Raw genomic sequence first — 20,152 nt, forward strand, 5'->3', positions numbered from 1 at the left:
AGGACCTTCACAGCTTTCTAGGGCCCAGAACTGCACACAGTGTTCAAGGTGAGGCTTCACCAATTGAATCTACTGCCTGGTATTCTCTCTTGCTCAGGAATCTCCCCCTCAGGAAATTTGCTAAGATGATCTGTTAGCAACACCCCTCCCACTGTAAAGACATGACCTTTCTCTGGGCTGAATTCTTAGAATGAGGTTAAGGTTTCATGCTGCGGAAAATGCAATTAAAAACAATATCAGAAAAATACTACATATTCTTCTGTGCATATAACTTTTTTCTTTTAATTTGGTTAAGTCTACATAGTAAAAGTAATGCTGAAAGAAGGTTGACATTGTTAAAGTAAATGATCCAGTGATTTAGCACTGATTAGTCATTTAAAAGGTGCATTTAGGCTGTGCTACTCAAAAATGTGTAAGCAGCAGATGTGTAAATATATTACCTCCCTAATAATAGTCTGATAGTCATTATCAATATAGTTATAGCAACTATCTGATAGCCACATTATTTGCTTCACAAATGCCACTTGCTGGAAAGAAACAAGCCACACCCAGGGCTGTATTTGATCTGAAGCATCTAGACAACCATTTTGGAAATTTGGTACACTTGGCATACTGCAGTTAGAAGCCATTCTCATTTCTAGAATCAGATTACTTTCCTTCAAATATAGGGCTAATACCTTTCAATTTTTTTGACCTTTAAATGTCAAGGTAGATCATTCTCAGCAACTGAAAATAACTTATGAAAAGCATCTCACACAGGAGGATCAGAGATTGTTTCTCTTATTCAGTACAAGGAAATATTTACTGAATCCTGAAATCTCACCTCTTCATTGCCTTGTTAGGATGATTACAAATATATGGCTTTCTTCATTTGTTACGATTCATGTCAGAGATTCATTTTTTTATTTCTTCTCATGATATGAAATTACTATTGCAGCAATTGGCAGGGAGTCATGTTCACAGCATCCCGATACAGCTAATCTACATCTCAGTATCATTCTTCCATGTGTTGTGGTTTAACCTGGCAGACATCTAAACACCACGCAGCCATTCACTCACTCCCCCCACCCCAGTGGGACAAGGGAGACAATTGGGAAAAAAAAAGTAAAATTCCTGGGTTGAGATAAAGACAGTTTAATAGGAAAAAAAAAGGAAAGGAAAATAATAATAATGATGATAAAAGAATATACAAATAAGTGATGCACAACGCAATTGCTCACCACCTGCTGACTGATGCCAGCCAGTTCCTGAGCAGCAGTCGCCCACCCTGGCCAACTCCCCCCAGTTTATATACTGAGCACGATGTCATATGGTGTGAAACATCCCTTGGGCCAGTTGGGGTCAGCTGTCCCAGATTTGCTCCCTCCCAGCACCTCACTGGCAGGGCACGAGAAGCTGAAAGGTCCTTGACTAGTGTAAGCACTACTTAGCAACAGCTAAAACATCAGTGTGTTATCAACATTATTCTCATACTAAATACAAAACACAGCACTATGCCAGCTACTAAGAAGAAAATTAACTTTATCCCAGCTGAGACCAGGACACATGAAATATGAAACACATCAAACCCAGTAACAATGTGATGGAACGCCAAAAAGCTCACAATTGCACAAGTGTATTTGGTGATGGGTGGTGGGGAGGTATGAGACATATTTACAAAGAAAAAAAAGTAAACCTTTCATTAAGGATTAGGACAAATGAATGTTTAATTCATCTCCCCCACTGCCCTCCCCCCACCCTAAACTCTCCATTAGTACTGACATTGTTAATATTTTCAACTCCCGTCCTCCTTGACTACAAAAAAGGTAAGCTGAATGTGCTCCTGAAGAAAGAGCCAGACAGTATAAGACAGATCCACGACCTGTCTGTCTTGGGTAGGAGCAAAAAACGTCTAGGAAGGGTTTCAACATCATTGTCCTGTTCATCTAGTCTCTACAACAAGGTTAAGAGCAAGTGCAGACTACATAACCAGGCAGTGGAAACTAGACAGCAATACTACCCTGAGCAAGAACTTCAGGAGAACACCTTGTATCTGGTAATTCTGGCAAAGGGCAACTGCAATTGAAAGAGACCAGTATTATCTCTGTGTCCTGCCAAGAGATTTTTCCATTGCCTACACACGCACACTTAGACACACTTTTAAAGGAAAAGCATTCCTCAACTATAGCCACTTCAGCTTCTGCTCTCTTAATCCCTCCTTTTCATATTAAATCTGCCCACCAAACTGACAAATAATGCTCAGCATTTGTAACTACTGTGTAACCTAAACTCTACTCAACTGCAGAAATATCCTTTGAGGCAGCATCTTCTGAAGACAGATTCTGCCCACAAAGCGGGAGGGTTTTGCTCTTTTTCTATGTTTACATACCTCTGCATAACAATAATGATTACAATTTTTGAAAAACAACTTTCTGTCAGAACTCCTCTATGTGACAACACTAATATGGACCAGGGACTCAATTGGCTGTTCCAATAAAGATTTAACAAGGTAGGAGTTAAATTCACACCCTTCCACTCGGTTTTTACACTTTCAGAAAGCCTCACTGTAGAGAAACTCAATATTTCCCAGAATATGAGGGGTTTTTTCCTATCAGATTGATTAAACCTTTCTCCCCCTGTCTTCGCTGGATTTGGCTTTCAGTCTCTGCTTGCACAGACAATTACTTTATACTAAAGAAACAGCAAAACAATTACTTTTGACCTAAATATTTTCTCCTAGCCTATACAAAATAGTCTAAATATATTTGAAGAATGCTTTTTCTAACTGTAACCTCCTATTTTATTTCCTATCAAACTACAGGTCAGGTAAAATGCATCGTCTATGAAAAGATATCCCTAACATGTTATAGTGATCAACTGGTGCACCTGAAGTCTTCAGAGGGTCCAGGTTTGAAACAACTGCAAGCAAGAGGGAAGATTCCCATGCATCAAAATACAAAGCTATACATGCTACTTCGAACAAGCACTTCCTAAAGGAAATCTTCATACATGTCACAGAAAAAAAGACTTACTGCATTGAAAGTTAATGTTCAGACCCTTACATCCACCTAGTCATCAAGGTAAAGAAGCTATGACACAAATTGTAGTCTAGCAGAAGAAGAAAGATTTCAATAAAAAAGGTATGAACTAGATGTAAACATCAGAGGCTCCTGTGTCAGGGTAATGAAGCAAAAATCACTATGGTAACCAACTAATTTTTATTTCTCAACCTAGTGATCATCTGAGGAAATGAAGAAAAAAATACCATTCTGATACGGTGTTTAAGCGAAGATGAAAATGCCACAAAACAGGCATTCTTCTTTACCTGAAAATAGCAGCCTCATCCCGTCAGGTATTAACCCATTACAAAACCAACTCTTTCTCCGTTAGTGCCAAAAAAATTACCGTTAAAGCAAAAAACATCAATTCAGTAAAAGTTAATGAGTAACTCATTAATATAACTGATCTCTTTCAGTTCTTTTTCTGGCTTGGGAACACTCAGACAGTGGAACTTGCTCTTTCATTTTGAAATACTCTTTTGGAAATCTTTAGCATTTACATTTATTGATGTCATATCAGAAACATAAATGCTAAAAGTCTACCTTTGCCAGGGTGATACAGAGACACTCTGGCCTCCCTATGAATTTTTTAGGCATCACTGATCTTGGACAGTATGGAAACTGGAATGCTAACAATCTTTCTGCATTCAAGTCTAGACTTTTAGAGAAATTTCCTTATTTGATAATCTCTCCGCTTTTTTCATTCAGAAGCTGTTATTATGCAATTTTCCATTAATTCATGAAGATATTCAATACAATTATTTTATGCAAATAATTCTTGGTCTACAGATTATTTTTTCACATTTCACTGAGTGAACTTAAACTTGTGCTAGTTACACTGGCCTGAAGATAAATCACATGGGGTTTTTGTTTGGTTATTGTTGTTGTTGTCGTTGTTGTTGTAGTTGGTGGTGGTTTTAATTCTGTGATTGGCCAAGAGAATATTACTGGTGCAAATAGCGACACTACTAAATGCCCGAAATATTTTCATTAGAATTTACATTTCTGGAAATACTCTAACCAAGCAAGTCATTGACTAAAATGTTAATTGAAAGTATACATGAAAAGAACATAATCAGCTTTTTCTAAGACGACAAGTTTTACCTGAAGGCACTACTGCAGATGGAGATTTGCCTTTGGAACTGGCTTGCCAACCTATGCTCCTTCTGCCCTTCATCAGGTTTCCTGAGTGTACACCAGAATGGTGTGCCTAAATAGCTCATGGGTTTTGAAGCAAAGGAAAGGTACTTAATGTATATTTCATAACTCTGTCAGTCTTACAAAATGTCTGTAATATCTGATAAATAGAACAAAAGTCCTATCCTGGAACAAAAATAATTATATGCAGATGTAGTTCCACTGAAAGACCAGAAGCCAGGCAAATACCACCTACAACACAATTACAAGTAAATCTGATATTGGTCTGGATTGTATTATTTTTCATGTAACATGTTTAATGAAATATGTAAAAGAATTAACCTGGGTTAATTCTGTGTTAATGCTACATATTTCATAATGCAGTCTATAGATACTTAGAGAGATGCAACTAGTGTTTTACTTATGAAAAGAATATTGTTTAAAATGTAAGCTGATTAATTCATGTGGAATGATACTCTTCCAGTCACTATAAAAGTTAAGCTTTAGGCTTTTCATTTCAAGATGTTCTTTCTCTGTTAGGGCCACATCTCAGATTAATAACTACCTGTGTGAGGTAAGATTAACTCGGGGTGGCTTAAATCATAGGCCTTTCATAGAGTATGGCTGTACCTAACAATTCCCCTTTTCCAAGAGGAATGGAACAAATGCGTTCCTCCCTTCAAAATCTTCTTCCTCTTTAAAGAAACCGTTTATCAGATGCTGGTAATTTACTAGGTTCAGAATGGAACAACCAATTACACCACATCAGGCCAAGTTAAAAGTTATTAATTGCACACTTAAGATCGGCATTAAGTTCCATTCAATTCCACAGGCCTTAAGCCAATGTTTCAGTCACAGATATATACCAGCATGCTAAATAAAAGCCCTTTGCTGTTTAACTCAGCCAATGAACACAAGGAGGCACTGGTTTAACCAAGGGGACAGCGGACTGCTGGAATCAATATCTGCCTGCAAGAGAATTAGATAGTCAAAGAAATTGAACAATGTAAATTAAATTAATTATTGGAATAATTACTTTGGTATTATGTTTTCAGTGCAGACATGTTCTCCCAAAGAGACTGTATAAAATTTCTTTGCAAGTGATACTGTTAACTCATGTTCTATTCACCCCTCGAAAAGCACCCAGTTGGAAACATTCTGAAAACATAGCACATATGTATGCACTATTTCTTTTAATATCACTTTATCTGCTCCTAGTAGATTTTACAAGAATAAATACCCATTCAAAGGATACAACTACAAACACAAAGTATTTGCAATTATTTTTCCTAGATGTGCAACTGATTTCGTATCAGATATCATATCTGCTAATTCATATGAGACTCCTTCAGATCCACGCTTACATCTTTTTAAAGTGTATCAGCAGGATACTTTCATTGAAAGCTGTATTTTTCTATTTTTGCAGCTGGAATTGGAAATTTCTTGTGAACATAAACAAACTATAGATATCTATATCCCATACTCAAAAATAATTCCATTCAAAATTTTGTATGTGAATGTTGCTTTGCATGTGGAGGAACAAAAGAGAGTAAGTTTGCACCTCTTTATATGGAGATAGCCATTAAAAACGTGGAAAAGAAAAAATCAACATGATAAATATTGAGGATAAAGTTTCACAGAACAACATTAAACATCAAAGAATCCATAAATAAATAAATACTTCAGATCTAGTGCACATTCAAGTCACGTTATTTCCTTGAATTACCAAGTTGTGTGCAAAGCAAGTGTTGGAAAAAAAGTCTGTGAAAAAAATATACAGTTGTTGGAATTTGGTACACATGGTTTTCCCTCTTCATTTTAAGCGACTGAAAATACTGTATTTTCAGCTACAGTTGTTACATCTGCCTTGTTCTTTCAACCACAGATCCTCATTCTCACCTCTACCACATCTTTTCTACGCCCTCAGTTAAAACAAATGACTGGTCCATGATTCATGTGCCTGGACTCACGATGAAATAGCAGAGGCCTCTGACAGGAGAAGAATGCATAGCTATTTGCAGGGGCAGAGGGTCAGTTACAAGCTCTTAAATGCAATAAATTAAACTCTGAGTAAAATCATTACCATTTAACATCCTAGCTTATACACAGGGACTGAAAATGTGACTCAAAGGAAAGCCTTTTAATGACTTCACTGGGTCCACGATTTTTCCCAGTATTCTCACTTTTGTTCACGAGTGACACAGGAACATATTTCAAGCACCTAAAGTTGTCTGAAAGTACTAGTGCCTACTTCTACCTAATAACTGTTTTACCTCTTGGTTTACATTGTAGAATATGCATATTAGACTGTACCTTGTATGCATTTATATAGGACCATGCCAGATAAGTTTTTTTTTTTAAATTGCAAATAGACTACCTCCCCGTGTCTCAAGCGTACCAAAATCCCACTGTCTGCTCAAGGCAGCTATTTGCCAGTTGAGCAAAGAGGGGTTTTCTGCCAGGTTACATGCATGGAATAACAACTGATCTTACCTCGCCATTCTCCAGAGGATGGATTTTGGAATAATAAGAAGTGCATATAACTTCATCATCTTTTATATAGGATGGAGTTCCAGGACGGGGATGAATGTTGTAGCGTGTCAGGCACTCGCTGTCTGTGATAGCATAATACTGCCATGGTTGATAGTCTACACCATCCAGTGAACGCTCTAATATCCAATTCCCAGGTCGAGGTGAGTTAGCTGCTTTCACAATAACATATGCAATCTGGAAAATCTGAAAAATAGACAAATTGTTAAAATATATGTAAATACGTAATTATAAATTAATTCCGATTTCTTAAAAGCTACCAAACTAAGAACAGTAAATATGATAGTGTTTGATTTTTTTCCCCTAAAAATGCCGCATGGCCTCAGATTCCATTTCTTTAACTACAGAAATAAATTCTCCATCAACATTTCTGAAAAAAGATTAGTTGCATTAGGCCAACAGAGACTTTGAAAATAGAATTTAAAAGCACTCTAAATTCCACAGAACTTAGTAGGTAATTGCTAAGCTGCAGTTTCAGCCAAATGTTTGCAAAGTTTGTTTTCAAGTATTTTCAATTTGTAGAAGTGGGTTTGTTTCTGTATGTGTATTTATAGACATACGCTTTCTGCAATGTTTAAGAGTTGCCAAACTCTGTTACAACTTTATCACTGCTAAGAAAAAACATCGGTTTAAGCTACTGAAAGGTAATCGCATCATGCTGAAATCATTCTATAAAACATTCTTGTTTCAACCACATGACTCAGCACTGTGGCCATAAATAAGCTTTATAGGACAGAGACACATCAAATATCACTATAAACAGAATGTAAGCATGTAATCAATGCTCATTATGGTCCATTTCACCTGCCTATTCAATTGATTTATCAAGTTTTATTTCTGTTTACAGGCTTGCTGGGATGCAAGCCACAAACATTACATTTGCAATTGCAGAATGACATATACTAGTGATGGAGTTTTGTTTTGTTTTGTTTTTTAACCTAGTAACATCTAGATGCTATGGAGGCAGAGCTGAAGCTAAGGGAAGGAAACAGCTACTCCATTAGAAAAGCAGAACATATAGCAAGTTAATATTTTTAAGATGCAATGATGTGAGTCTGCACATGAGGAAGCCAGAGGGTATCACAGAGAGAACAGTGCTGATTTAACACTTAATGTTTTCTATATTGGATAGTCATTGTAAAGAAGCTGCATAATTCAGACTTAGTCCACACAAAATCTGTTGTGAATACTTAGAAAATCAATAACCCTGGTGAAAGAAGATCCTACAGTAATCAATGGAAGAAACAGTAAGAAGACTCAAAGCATTTTTTTAATAACCACCAGTATTATTATAAAATAGAAATTATGTTAAGTGGCAGAGTACTGCAAATATGATCGTACATTTGATGATGGAGGCAAAGAGAATGTTCCTTATTCTCTGGTGATACATTGAATGGAGATACATTCTTCAGGGTATCTCCAGTTACCATTCCTGCCTTCTGTGTGGATGCTGAGAACATGGTGAGATCCACAACAGCTTCAGTCAGGAAGTCAAATCACTAACTACCAAAGCTTTCCAATGGGAATAAGAAGTGGTTGAGGCTGTAGTTATTTTGACCTGCAAAACGTGTGCCTAACTGTGCCTTCGTGGAGGATTATCTCAAGTTACCAATATTTATTCTTCAGTAGCATAGAATAAAATCTCCAGAGGCAAGGAGAAACCTGAGTTTCATTCCATTGTTTCAAAGGAATCATACAATCACTTGTCCCGTTTCACAAATGCCCTTTCATCTCTTAAACTCCTTTATAGATCTATTGCACTGTGGCCACAAATAACTACAACTGTAACTACACTGGATCAGTGTCACCAATACTGTTTACAGTAAACAGAGAAAAACATAACATTAATAAACCTCTACAAATAGTTCCCCCCCAGAAAATAGCTGGAGTGTTTAATTATTTCTAATTTCCTACGAGAGGTAATGAGCAACAGCTATATTTTAAGGAACTAGTTTATCAAGAGCTATTTTGTACATTGTCCTTTCATGAGTAAAGAATCCAATGCACAATGTAAATTGCTTTTACACCAGCATGATCTAGTCAAACCACATCAGCTCCAGCCATTCAGAATAGAGATTTCATTCTGGAGTACTTCTAAATTTTTATTTTTTTTTTTTAATTTAAGTAAGTCTTTTACCCCAAGTTCTCACAATAAAACTATTCCTTTTATGTCGAATGATAAGAACTAAGGTTAAACACATTGGTAGGGCTTCTACCATGGAAGATCTGTGGTTTAGGACATAGCTGACAATAAATTAATCTTAGGTCTGCATATAGAGTTTCCTTTGCAGAAGTCCTAAAATTTGCAGAAGATTCAATGTTAAATACAGCCTTTAGCAAAAAAAAAAAAAAATTTATCTCTGCAAACATCTTGGATGCATTGGCTCCGTGGGGCCAAGAGGTGTAATCAACAGGAAGTCTTTTTTTCTTTGCTTGCTTTGAAACACTAGGCTGCGTGGGAGACTGAAACTTTCTACAGTTGCTTTTCAAATTAGAGCCTATTTCAATAACATTTCCCGCACATTCTGCTTAAGATTTGTTTCTAAGTCTCATTTCTTACCTTCTGGGATAGCGTACAGTTTGACTGCAATTTATTATATACCTTTGGCTTTTATTATTTTTAGCATACTTTGTAAATGAAACCGCAACAACATTTTATACAAAAAACAGTGGAGAGGAAACAGCGTATTGCAGCTCATAGTGGGGTGAACATTATTTCTCTTAATCTAAACTTGACAATGAAAAAAAGCTTATTAAGGTAAATAAAAAAGTACACATGAAGGGTTGTTTTTAACTACTATTCTGTTAAGTTTTCAGCTTGATACAGTCTACTACTAGTGCCCTAGCCTCTGAGTTCCTTCAGTGGCGTCTGCAACAGTGCCGAGCTATCTGCAACCCACTGACATGTGAAACATTCCCTTTTCTTCACGTCTCTATTCACGAGTGGAACTGAAACACTGTTTCATATAAAACAAAATTATTTCCTGGGCAGAGAAACAGAGCTGAAACTAAAAACCAGAACTTTTAAATGTTGGTAGGCTGTTAATGCTAATTGCAGTCAAGGCAAGGTGAGTGAGCACATGCATAAAAACATGCCCTGGTCGATATTATTCCTAATCTTTCTCACTGAGGCTGGGCTGGAGAAAGTACAGGATGCTAATCCATGCTTCTTAGAAACACCTTTTCTTTGAGGGGTAACTAGACTTGTAGAGCTTTAGTATGAATCAGGAAGACAGTTGCCCCAGCTTAGAGAGCTACAGTAGTCACTACCAGCTCATCACAGTGCTATGACACAGACAACAAACATAGTGTATTCCATACTTTAATGTGCTTTCTAAACAGGCTGACAGTAACAACTAGTGTAGAAAAACAGACTAAAGTTAATGGCAACTGTATGATGAGTCTCAAAGCAAGTCAATGTCATGGAAGCAACACTGACTTTCCAACCAATTGGAAAACTGTCTGTCTTCAGGTCCAAGAGGAACCCTTCTTTCACTGTTGAGTTGCTTAGCAAATGGTGTTCTGGTTGCTGTAATACAACCAGCTAGAGCTCTATTACCTTAGTACTAATTAGTTACTGATAGTACTAAGCACCTAGTACCTTGGAGGTACTAATACCAGTAAAGTCTAATGTATCTCTGAGTTTTCCTGTATTTGTTTCCACAGTCAAAAAAAGTGAACCTGCTCAGCTTTCTGGAGCCAAGTTTCCTAATAAATTGTAACACTGAGCTTCTGTTCCCACAGGGTAATTGATGAAGTACGCCTGGTTTACTTTTTAAATAGCATTAATAAGCTGACACTTGTCAATTGATGTAATAATTGTACAATGTTAGAGCACATCTGGTTTTGTCCAAGTCCAATACAATGTCACCTGGAAACCAAAGTTTGCTGATGCAAATGTGAAAACAGAGCAATACCAAGCTGCCAAGTAGCATGTAATAGTCCATTAACACTGCTGCTAAAGTGCAGCTGGCGCTTTTTTCTACTTCTCTGCTCATGTGACTATAGTGTAATTATGGGAGTGGGAGGGAAATAGTCTAAATCGTCCTTTAAGCTTCTCCCAAATTATAGACAACATAATCCTCAAGATGAGAAACAAAATGAGTCTTGGGTCTCGTTTTCACTGGTAATTGTCTCAGCACTGAGATCTGTAAAGCACATATTGTGAGGAAAGGTTCCGTAAGTTATAGCACTGTATCTTCTTATGAATGCCTCATAAGACATAGAAAAGTGCATCCCACTATACAGGATAATTTGCTACACTAATATTATTCAGATAGAGCTGATGTGAATCGTTAATCTGCATAGGGTTAGCTAGTGAAGCAGGAAATCTCATTGTGTCTGACTCCCACCTGCACTTCTATTTAAAAAATAAATCCTTCTGTTAGAAACCGTTCATGTAAGTCAGTATATCATCAGAGAAAAAAATACAGTACCACACAATTCTACAGAAGTATTTCCATTTCATTTTCCCAACAAGAAGAATGTAATAGCCCTAATGGAGGCTTCCATCAGCAATCTTGTGGAAACTGTGTATCTACTTATTTACTGTAATTATATTATGTTGTTGATTATTACTCCAGTTCAGTGGTCAAGTAAACATTTTATTGAGAAGAGTGCAGAATTCGGGCAAGGATTTACTTCTTTACAGCCTGACATAAATACTGTTAAAGCTTGTGGCCTTAAACTTTCCATAGATTTATTTAACCAGCCATTCAGAAGTGCTGCCAGGGATGGCAAAGCACTGCAGACACCCCTTGTCCCAGTGCGAAACCCATCCAGATGAGTCAACTGAGAAAGCTGTCTCAGAACACCCTGCAGGCTAACGGGGGTTACCGGCTACAGGGGAGTATGACTCATTAAGAGCAGCAGGAGAAAAGAACATTTTTGTAGTGTGTAAGACCTATTACAGGATGTGTTAGTGGGATTGTGTAAATGGGTGAGGCTTACTATGGAACATTATGGGGAAGGACCAGAGGAGGGGGGAAAGGGAGGCATCAAGGTGGATCAAGGAGGAGCAAGTGTCAGATAGAGGGAAAAGGAGATTAAAACTCCTTTTAGCTGTAAATAGCTAGCTGGTCAGTATGTTTGTCCTGACCTCAGTCACTGAAGTCTGTCTTATTTTCTCATTAAATCCTGTTTCTAAGTCTCTTCCACTCAGCTGTGCTCCCTCTTTTGAGTGGGTATGTGTGAACACTCTAACTTCAAGCTCGACTAGCCAGCAAGTACAAGAGGTCTGAGTACCAGCAATTAGAGTCAGGCTGTAAATCCAAGGCTGTTCTGTCTGGGTGCCAGCAACTGGGGACACCAGTGAGATCTGGGGCCAGTTAGTGGATAGTTTATCTAAGGCCAGCTACTGCAGTGTGGACAAAATAGCTAAGAACAGCCACTGAAGTGTTGCATGTTGTGTATGCATCCACTGATGGACGCACACACACACACACACACACACACATGCCCCTAGCAGACTTTAATCCAGGAGAGGAAGAACAAAGCGAAGCAGCCTGTGCTGTGTTTGTGTGAGTGCTGTGCGTTCCTGTGGGTGCTCATAGGGCATTGTGGTCTACTCATGTTCCTCTGTGCAACTCTGTGTGTGTGTTCCACTCTCTCAGAAATATGAGCTCTGCCTTGCTACAGTCTTAACTTGAAGAAAAAGCCACAGCAGCCTTCATCCCTCAGGCTACCAGATTCAGTAATTTCTAGTGCCTAGGATGACCAACAATCAGGAATCACAGATCTAAACAAATCCTCAGTGCACTTAAAACAGTGTTCCTTGATCATTAACTTCTATCTTTATATTCATGTATAAAAACAACGGTGAAATATGCAGGACACTGCACATCTCAAATTAAATATCACATTTCTAGCGTTTTTCATTTTGGAATAGCCTCTCCTTCTACTGGTTTAAGACATGAAACAGACCAAATCCAACTACTTCTTCTAACGAGCAAAAGCAGGGGGTTTGTGAGCTTGAGAAACAGCTCCTCTTGTTCTCAGAGGCTGATATCAACTCCTTATGGTTCTATGTGGCCAGTCATATTTCAATTCACATATGCTGTTACGAATTATTGTTTGTGTCTATTATTTATGAAAGAGAGTATACAGTTTTGAGGCAGGAATTTTCAAACAATTGGCTATTTTATTCTCATTTTAGTCTCACATCCAACTCAGAGAGAGAAAAAGGCTAATTTAGAGATAGAGTAGCCCTCCAGATTCCTCAAATGACCATCTAGCACATATCATTATCTGTCACTGTCCTCAAAGACAGTGGCCGTGGTTTCAAACATTCTGCTCACAGTTAGAAATTCTGTAATTGAAAATGTTGGTATGGGGGGAAAAAAAAGCTTAAGCAGGATTCAGCCATTTTAGAGAGCTGAACAGCCCCCCACCACGCTGCAGTCTGCCTTCTAAGGACAATGTCTCTCCTGCTCATCTGAGCTGCTTCCAGCTGAAATGCTTCTACCAGATGGGGAATTTGGGCTGAAAGACGCACATACTTGATTCCAACATAGGGTTTTTTTCCACAGTCTTGCAAACAATTCTGGTTACTAGCTATCAGGGTATCATCTGTCCCGGAAAAACTGTAGCTGTGAGTGTCATGCAAAATAAGATGTATGCAGCGCTTCTTGGGATAAACTGAGAAAGGTTTTACCATAGTGAACCTTGACAAGCTCAAAGGTGGCTGTCTCCAAATCAAGCCAATTTTCAGTAAGAAATTGTCCACCTTTTTTAATTAGACAAAAATTCACTCATGTGCACTGCTCAGTGCCACTCAGTGAATACCTGCAGAACATGCACTTAAAAAAAAAAACAACAAACAATTTAAAAATACCTCAACTAAGAACAATCTCAGCTTTCTCCCTCCCTTGTACATAACTGCTAGAGAGGCTGCAGGTTCCTTTAAGAACATTTTCTTCTCCTTGAGAAAAATAGATCTTTTATTAATACCTCTCAACTTTTGCTCATGTTATAAGTAAAAGATGATTATAACTTGTGTCATTTAAAAAAAAAATAAAAGCAAAGTCTATTAAAACAGTGCACTTTATAAAATGTCAAACTGTACAGCTCTCAAGTTGTCCAGCTGTTGAATATCTAAGATACATTAAGCCAAATGGAGCGAATCAGTACCTGTAAAGTTTCTGGCAATGTCAACTTTGTTCTTTGTAATTTTCTCTGTTGGTTTTCTCCATTACCCACTGTTCAGTTGTTCGTGAAGGCCTCAGAAAGAATAGCTGCTTTCTGTTGACCATTTTTGCTGCTCATCATTGGCCTAGCGTATACCAGAATTGAGGGCTAAAATTAGTCATTTCTTTTCACAGTGCTTTCAAATAATAGTAGAAAGCAATTTCTATTCTCTTTATTTCCTAAGACTAATCGCTTCTTTCCATAGACAGGGTATGGTGAGAAAAGGAAAATTGATGGAAATGTCAATATTCAAAACTTTCTTCTTCAAACCTAGACAATAGGAGAGAAGAACAGAAAAGGTGTTTCTTCTATTTTGATGCTAAAACACCAAAAAGATATTTTTTTTTCTTGATCCAAGAAATGATGCTCAGCCTGGGTCCAGTAGCATTGAGACTACCCAGGGTGAAGTGTTCTCATGTCCTTCAGTGAGGTTTCCAGGCAGTGTCCTCTCACCAGCTGCATTTCAGTGACCTGCCTGTTCCCCTAGCTTGAAAAGAAAAGAACTATCACAGCCAATTTTTTAGGCTCATTTTAAAAGTTCTACAACACACAAACCTTGAAACCTAGACATTTAAAAACTATTCTCAATCTTCTCATCTATCACAGACTCATACCAAATCTTTCTATTTTAATTCCATAATGAGAGTATTAGTTTTAACATAGATAAACCTATTTAGCCAGGTACAGGAATAGCACATAAGAATCTGCTTTTCCTAGAGAATGCTTACCTTTCTTATAGAATCATCAAATCATTTGGGTTGGAAGGGACCTTTGAAGATCCAGTCCAACCCTCCTGCCTTAAGCAGGGATATCTTGCACTAGAGGCTGGTAGTTTCCAGGGTCCTCTTTATTATCCTTTTTAAAACCAGATGTTATATCCCCTCCTCTGAAGTCACTTGGGACTTTGCCCAACTGCCATGGCTTTTCAAATATGATGGAGCGTGGCCTAGCAATGACATCAGCCAATCCCCTCAGCACCCTGGGATGTATCTTGTTTAAGTTATTCAGATACCCTTTTTGTACAACAGAAAGTGAGTTCATGCTGCACTAATTTTATCAATGTGAAATTAAAGATCTTCTCTGCAGAGTGCTAAAAAGTATATAAATAAATACTAGTTATTTAGTGAGGTGACATCTGTTACCCACCTTCTAGAGAGGGGTACAAACATCTGAATCTATTGGACTGTTAGCACAGAGCATCTTCTGTATTATCGACATTTAAACCTTTAACATTTCCCTGCTGAAGCCTTTGCAAGTTCTCTGGAATAGGACATGTTATTCAGCGTATTCATCTTGAGGACCTGGGATTTTGATTTGATTTTGATTGTAAGCTCTTTGAGGTTAAGATCATTGATGTGAATATGAAACAGACACGTGCTAATTTATGCCCATTCCCTGAACATTACACAATGTTCTCTCCATCTCTATCTGGAAACCTTGTGCAATAGGAACAACTTGAATAATGAAAACATGAATAAAGTAGTAACTTAAGCCTTCAAATAAAAAAAATATAGAGACTTTTTGCCAAAATATTTTCAGCCTCTTCTTTGCTGTTTTCTTTTCTTCACTTTTTCTTCATATACACCACGCTTCATTTCTTTAGCTAAACATGATAGTTGTTAAAAAGGCTTAAAATATATTCTGGCAGTGTTTCTAAGCTCTCTCATGTCACTAAACTTTGGAAATTTCAAAAACATACACAAGGAAAGAAGAAAATGGAAAAGAACTGAGATTTGAAATCGGATTTCCAGATGAAAAAAATGTATGCGTGTTCAGTTTTCATTTTTGTTTTTAGTTCTTAATACTTTTTAAATTATCCTGAGAACTGCTTTAGATGTGGATATGTTGCCGTATGGCATAGCAGGGGATATATGGAATATAAAAGTGAATTATGAGATTAGTAATTTTATGTTTCCATCTCATAGCCCCCTTTTACAATCATGATTTACTTCTGAATAATTAGAAGACATAACAGGTTAGGACTCACAAAACAAGCAAAAGGTTTATCTTCACCATGAAGTTGTATGTTCTGTGTAAGAACAGACTAAGTCTCTGGTTTTCCATCTTTCATAGCTGAAGAGATCCAATACATACTCTAAGTTTTTTCAGTCACTTAGTCCACATTAGTCCAAATCAAACAGAAAGAGCTACATTAATGACTATTTTTACTGACTGTCTAAACCATATCATTGATAAGCGAGTCTCTGAGTGCCTCCACAGAGCATGTGACCTGCTGTACACGGACTTCATGGAGCACAGAGAGAGAGAGAGAGAATAATTTTGCCATCTATAGACTTGGTGAAAGGAATATATATATACACACTCATTCTTCATTGTTCAGAACAAGGGATGATTTTATGCAGCCCCAAGTCCTATTCGAACATTTACTTTATTACCATTAGTACTTTTTCCTGGAGTGGTTTTAGATCCACCAACAAATCAAGACCATTGCACAGACAAGGAGGAACACTTGGCGATTCAATGCTCTTGACCAAGCTCTGACCTACTGTGCACATTAGTAAGAGTAGCAGCATTTTATTATGTGCCATATACTGATATCTGAGCACTTTTACATCCTGCTAGCTTAAACAAAAGGCAATTAAAAACAATCTTAAGCATATTTAATCAAATCATTGTATAAATACTGGCATAATGCTGCAAAGCACTACACGACATTCATATGACAAGGCATTTTCTTGCTGTTAGGAGTTGCTCCTACCTCCTTAAATCTTAACTTACACACAAAATCTTACAAGAAACAAATTAGTCAATTAATAACTTATCTCTTAACATATATTCAGCTGTCCTTCATGCGAACTACAGAATCTCGTTGCCCATCTTGTAGCATAGACCTTACATTTCCATAATAATTTTGTGATAAACAGCTAGCACAACAGAAGCACTATTTCATGACCACAACTGTCAGCTGCCAAACTAGTTTTTTCAAGTTACCTTTGTATTTATCATAAACTAATCAATGACGACATATTTCTTTGTAAGGAGAGCAAAATGAGTTCAAGTCTGAGACTCCTATGACCCCATTATTTGTCACGCCATCATTCTCCCAGGCTCTGTGACTTTCTTTGGAACCAGAATTGCCAACAGTACAAAATCAGAAGAAAACCTCATATTCATGTCAGAACATATGTGTCACTCAGATTCAAAGGTTATAATAGAGTATTTAGGACCTATATCCTGAAACTATTTACTTGAAGGATGGAAAGGTGAATAGTTCTTTTGGTTAAAGCCAAAATTAGAAAAGAAAAAAGTGGTACTTATATTTATTGTAGTCATCCAGGGAAAATTTAAGGCAAGTAACCACAGAAAGAAAAACTATAAATTCTCAAAACTTTTTTTTAATCTTTGCCAGTGTGTATTATGAACTGAAGCTGAAAGGATTTGCTTACCTAGAGATCTTTCTGACTAACCACAAAGCAATAATGTTATGGTTTGATTTAGTGGGTAACATAAAAATCATTGGGCAAAATAATCCTGTGGAGATTTATTGTTAATACAACTACTCAACCTAGCTAGCAGCACTTTATATGGTGGGTATTACAACTGATCTTTCAGGACGACAACAGCTTCTTAGCATTTCAGAATGCATTGAAGAGTACTCCCTCCATGTATTGCACCACTCACGAAAAACCTTCTTTTTTAATGCTGGGGGAAAGTCAACTTGGGCAACTTCACTAACACTTGTCTGTTAGACCATCTAAAAGCTTAATGCAGGAGGCTTTACTGGAGCTACAGCTGGCATAGATGCGCGCTCTCAAGCCTTAGCTAAAGAAAAAGGTCATTCATTTTTCTTTAGGCTTTTGTCTGAGTGATATTAACGTGGAAAACTTTATTCTGAGACAAGAACTGAGCCCTGCATAGCATCTGTTACCAGTGTGCATATATTGTCTCCTTCCCATGAAGGGAAAGCCAGGTGGAAAGCTGCATAATTTAAAGTATACTTGCTAACAGTATATAAACCATGTAGTTCTTAAAAATATTCACTATGATGTCAAAATATTTACTACAGTTCTGTTTGTTTTCTCAATTACTAGTAATTATGTTTTCTAGGTATGTTTGCTATTAATCTTCACCAGTATATTTATGTGTTGTTTGTTTTCTGGTTTTTCTTTTCACTTTTTTCAAATCACTTCACTATAAACTAACTTAAAATCCAATAGTTTTGCTTTGGTTAAAAAGAATATCAGAAGGGCAAAGTACACTTTATTTCATCCTATACATACCTGATTATTGTATTACCAGCAAATTATGAAACTAAAGAAATGAAGGGAATTACTAAAATGTTCAGATTCAAATCTATGATAGCAACAAAAAACGAAATTAAAAAAATATCAGTACTAAAATTAACATCCAGTTAAATGTGGAAAAATTGGCTGGGGACTGTAATAAAACAGAACAGATCTCCTACTTTTTTTAATACCACTTCCACAGTGCCATTTTCATGGTTTTAGTTACATCTTTTTCAGGCTGTCACTTTAACAGTTCATTACCACTTAGGTATAACTGAGCCAGAGAACTGGACTTAGGATTTTTTTTGAGAGAGATAGTTAATGCTTTGAATTCTCAAATATTTACACTACTTCAAAACAGAAAGATTCATGTGCAAGAAATACTAGGAACAAAAATTCAGGATGATAGCTCTATGTTGCAGGCATGGACCGTAGCTCATAGATCAGTATTTTATACTTCAAAATTTTACAGTCATTTGAAGCCAACACAGAGTGCCAGCTGCTCTGGAGAGGGGTGGAACTGTTTTCCCCACCACCTCCAGAAATATGTTCCTGCCCCCTCCTCCACACTGGCATTAAAACCTCACACAGCAAGCCAAATTAGAAAACTGATCTGGCAGAAACCTAACCCTCAAAAAAACAAGACAAGATGTAGTTTTCAGTATCCAGGTACTGATCTGGTTCGCTGCATGGCAGCACAAGTGCTAGTGCCAGAACAAGGGAGACAACAATGTCTCTCTTTAGCCAGTTTTGGGGAGGGGGATGTGATGGGGGCGCGAATAGCAATCACGGAACTGCAGCATCACAGTCTGAACAGACTTTGCTTCTGTTCACATTTCTGTCTTTAGACAAACATTTTTGAAGATGGACAAAACAGACTGGCATTTGTTGGTGAAAAGTCTCAGTCTGGATTAATTTTCATTTCTGTTCAATTACTTTCTGGTTTGAGGATGAAGAGAAGCTTTAGGCTTTACCTTTACAGGAACTGTTTTCCAACCATCTCAGACATTTGAAGCACATAATTCTTAGTAAAAGAGGGAAAGAAAATATTAACTGAAAACCTAAGCAAGATGTTTGGACATATATACAAATTTAACATCTAAAGACCAACTGGCATTTAATTTTACTAATCTGGTTCTTGTATTCCAAGGCTAAACAGTGTCATTCACCTTCTCTTTATTCCTTTAGCTATTCTGATATTTGATATCAAAAGCTATTCAATAGAAAGCTAGCTGTAATATTTTTTTCCCTACTGGAAAATGTATCTGATATTCCAGAGAAGAGAAAATATAATGTGAAACCCAAATATCTCCTAGTGATATATGTATTCCTACACTACGGTGCAGATAGTGTGTAAAGGCTATTTTAATATGGCTGTGTTGCTCAACACATTCTGATTCGTTAGCCACTGTTTGGTGAACTGTTATTAGTTAAAATAAAAAACTATAAATCTGTATTAAAAGAAGCAATGTTATCATGAAATATAATCCAATTTACCTTATATTTCACTGTGGCTGTAAGACTGACTTCAGTCAATCCCTAAAGGATTAGTTTAACTGGATCTAATTGTGGGGTTCATCTGTACAGACAAAGAGCCACACAACGGATTCCACTAGTTTTTTGAAATCAGACAACAGGGAGACGATTCCTGAATCCAACAACTTCTAAATGGTCAAGACTCAAAAACCTGGTTATTTCTCCTTTAAGAAGAAAATACGTTGGACAGGATGCAGGCTGAGTAAATTTATGGTCTCTGCTGCTTAATTTGCAATATGACACAGTTCCTAGAATATGTGTTTTCAGACTGGCTTTGGAGGGGATGGTGAAACACACGCAATCTCATTTACTAGAAACACAAAGAAATGGCTGGTCAGAAAGGGCAGCTTTACTTTTGGGTTTACAAAAGTACTCCAAGCCAGTCCTTCCTACAGCAACTTTCTTGTAAACTCCTCAGTCAAGTACTAGAAGGGAGAGGGAAGAACGCCAAAAGTAGGC

General features: G+C 37.2%; 1 protein-coding gene across 2 annotated transcripts in view; it reads right to left on the reverse strand.

Moving 5' to 3' along the window:
* The window catches only part of LAMA2 (laminin subunit alpha 2), a 380,736-nt gene that overhangs the window by 254,851 nt on the left and 105,733 nt on the right, over nucleotides 1-20,152 (reverse strand). For both annotated transcript variants that reach the window (XM_064447317.1, XM_064447318.1), the window contains exon 4: nucleotides 6,669-6,911. In XM_064447317.1, the coding sequence (XP_064303387.1) occupies nucleotides 6,669-6,911 (243 nt within the window). The remainder of the gene's footprint in view (nucleotides 1-6,668; nucleotides 6,912-20,152) is intronic.

The sequence above is a fragment of the Phalacrocorax carbo genome, chromosome 3 (assembly GCF_963921805.1).
Source record: "Phalacrocorax carbo chromosome 3, bPhaCar2.1, whole genome shotgun sequence".
NCBI classification, from domain to species: domain Eukaryota; kingdom Metazoa; phylum Chordata; class Aves; order Suliformes; family Phalacrocoracidae; genus Phalacrocorax; species Phalacrocorax carbo.